At 50.9% G+C, this 2,839-nt stretch overlaps 1 protein-coding gene across 1 annotated transcript in view; it reads right to left on the reverse strand.

Annotated features, from left to right (window-relative positions):
• Positions 1-287: 287 nt before the first annotated feature.
• The window catches only part of LOC102816618 (glutathione S-transferase Mu 1-like), a 12,634-nt gene continuing 10,082 nt past the window's right edge, over positions 288-2,839 (reverse strand). Inside the window, exons 6-7 of the mRNA XM_006866003.1 lie at positions 2,299-2,446; positions 288-377 (exon numbers count right to left, since the gene is read on the reverse strand). Of these exons, the coding sequence (XP_006866065.1) occupies positions 288-377; positions 2,299-2,446 (238 nt within the window). The remainder of the gene's footprint in view (positions 378-2,298; positions 2,447-2,839) is intronic.

Genomic DNA, 2,839 nt, shown 5'->3' on the forward strand with positions numbered 1-2,839 from the left:
CTGGAGTCCAGACAACCCCACCAAGCAGACATAGCATTTGAGGAAGAGAGGTCAGGTAGGTTTCCCTGCAAGCAGTTAGGAGGGGGGACCAGGCTGAAAGAAAGTGGGAGCTGAGGCTTGAAAAAGCTTGGAGTGGGTGGGTTGGAGTAGAGAAAGGGACTCAATTAGACCCTTAGGGAAAGGAATACAGTAAAAAGGGGCACAAGATTGGTGGTGGGCAGGTCGGGTGTTCTCCAGACAGCAGGCCCAGGGCTGGCTCCTCCTCCGGTCTCCTGGATTCACAGGCCCTACTTATTGCCCCACAGAGCCTCTTTTCCGAAGAGAGGGTGTGGGAGGAAATTGCTGGACTTCATGTAGACTGAAATCTTCTTCAGGCCCTGAGGGTAGGAAAGAGAAGGCCAGTGCTCAGATTTGCTGCCCTGTTACAAAAATCTATTAAGATAACTCTTTCTTTCTTTTAAATCCCTTGTCCTAATAAGTGCTCCCAAGTTGAGAGATCCAACAATGCTAGATGCTTCATATCTACTATTTGTGGTGGTGGTGGTTGTTGTGTGCCATTGAGTTGGTTCTGACTTAAAAGGACCCTGTATAGGGTTTCCAAGAAGTGGTTGATGGGTTTGAACCACCACCTTTGTGGTTAGCAGTCTAGTGTTTATTCTACAGCACCACACCAAAACTTCTATCTACTAGAAATTATTATAGTTTGTTGTTGTTATGCACTGTTGAGTCAGTTCCAGTTCAGAGCAACCTATGTACACTGCCAGGTCCTGTACCACCCTCACATTTGCTGGTGGATTTGAGCCCACAGCTGTTGTCAGTAAGTTCATCTCATGGAGAGTATTCCTCTTTTTGCTGACCCTCAACTTTACCAAGCATGATGTCCTAAGATTAGAACATTCTCCAGACTGTGCTACAAGATAGATTCTATGTATCTTAGAAAGAGATGAAACGTTCCTTCAGCTTGCAGAGAGTCAGTCCTGGGCCAGTCTGTTTGTCAGTCTGCTGGTCAGTCTGGAATTCAGCCTGGCTGTCTCTCCAGTCCTGGGATCCTTCTGCTGCACTTGCTCCCCACCCCACCCCCATCTCCACCCCCCCAGGAGCTCATCTCACTTCCAGTGAAACTTTAAATTTTCTCCTTTTGCAAAGGGAGGCTCCTGGTTCACACCCAGCTCCCCAGAGTTTGCATACATAAGGGTGTCTGAGTGGAACTAAGGGTCTCAGAACATGCCAGTGAGGCCTGCAAGAGAGGCCAGGAGCTCACTGAATGACTCAGCAAACCTGGAGGAAGGTTGGCAGGGGGAGTTGGACTAACAGAGCTGGGCGAACCAGGATCTAATTACTCTACCAGCAGGACAGTCCAAGCTTCTCAGCCTGACAGCTGAACCCAATCTCACTGAACCTTCCCTCACCTCTAGCTAAGGCTGTATGACACACAGGTGTGTGTTTGGGGTTGTAATAACAGGAGAGAGGATTTTTAAAGGATTCAAAGAAAACTGGGCCTTCTTAAACCCAATGGAACCAAACCTCAACAGACTGTAGGACCCTGTCCACAGCTGATCTTCACAGTCATTTTAGCTCGTGAATTGTCTCAAAGAAGCTCAGCTTGGACCAAACCCAGAATTAGATGAGAACTAATCAAGAGAGCAGATCTCTTTATGGGAAAGGTAAAAGAAACAAGAACCCCCAGTTAAAAAGCACTGTTGAGGTTCCGGCGCTTCCCGGACCAGGCAGCTCAGGTAGGGCAGGCTCCGGGGAAAAGGGGTGGAATCGCACATAGGAAACCTCTGTCTAACAGACAGACAGCCTTTGAGCAAACATAAGATCTTATATTTCAACTTTCTGAACTCGTTTTTTTAAAAGATCAAATTGCTGAGGAATTACAGGCATTTTGAGCTTTTGCCTGCCTGCACGCGGCACCAGCTCCCCACGCCCACAGACTTTGGAGTGCAGAGCTAGAGTAACCCCATTTAGAAGGCTGCATTTCCAGAGAAAAGGAAGCATAAACTAACAAAGCCAAACAAATAGAGAGGGATATCGGCGAGGATATCAGGAAATTTGGGGTACCCACAGTACAGAGAAAGTGAGAGGGGCATTTTTTATGTCATCAGATACAGACACCACCTCCCTGCAGCCACACACACCCTGCCCTCTACTGCCAAGGCCTAGACCAGCCCTCTGCCAAGCCGTGGAGGCTCATGAACACCCATGACACAGGCCTGCCCACTGAGGCCAAGGCCCTCCAAAGGCCCAGACATGCCCACTGAGTACAAGGCCTGCCCCGAGGCCCAACACACCCACAGGCTGGTCACAAAGGCCCAGGCCCAACCAAGGCCCAAATCGCCTACCTGCCGCGCGGCCCAGGCGGCCCACAGCCCGGTCGCCACCAAGGTCCAGGGACCCCAAGGCCCAACCCACCGCGTAGCCCGGTCGCCAAGGTCCAAGACCCCTGAGGCCCAACCCACGCCGTAGCCTGGTCACTGAGGCCCAGTGCCCCTGAGACCCAACCCGCCCTCAGCCTGGTCCCCGAGGCACAGGTCCCCTGAGGCCCAATCCGCCCAACCCACCCGCCGAGGCCCAAGCCACCCAATGCCCACCTGCTGATACCCAGGCCCTCTGAGGCCCAAACCACCCACCTGAGACCCAACCTTCCTGCAGGTCGGTCGCTGACACCCAGGCCCCCAGAGGCCCAAAAAAGTTACTCTGAGTTAAGCAATAAGAAGAGGGAAAAGGGAAGACCACATCCTGATCACATCTTCCTGGAGGTAATCAGAAAACATAAAAAATTACCAAAATACATAATTAATTATTAGGGCCACAGATAAACATTAAACATGTCCAA

Source organism: Chrysochloris asiatica, unplaced genomic scaffold, assembly GCF_000296735.1.
Source record: "Chrysochloris asiatica unplaced genomic scaffold, ChrAsi1.0 scaffold00085, whole genome shotgun sequence".
In the NCBI taxonomy this organism is placed as follows: domain Eukaryota; kingdom Metazoa; phylum Chordata; class Mammalia; order Afrosoricida; family Chrysochloridae; genus Chrysochloris; species Chrysochloris asiatica.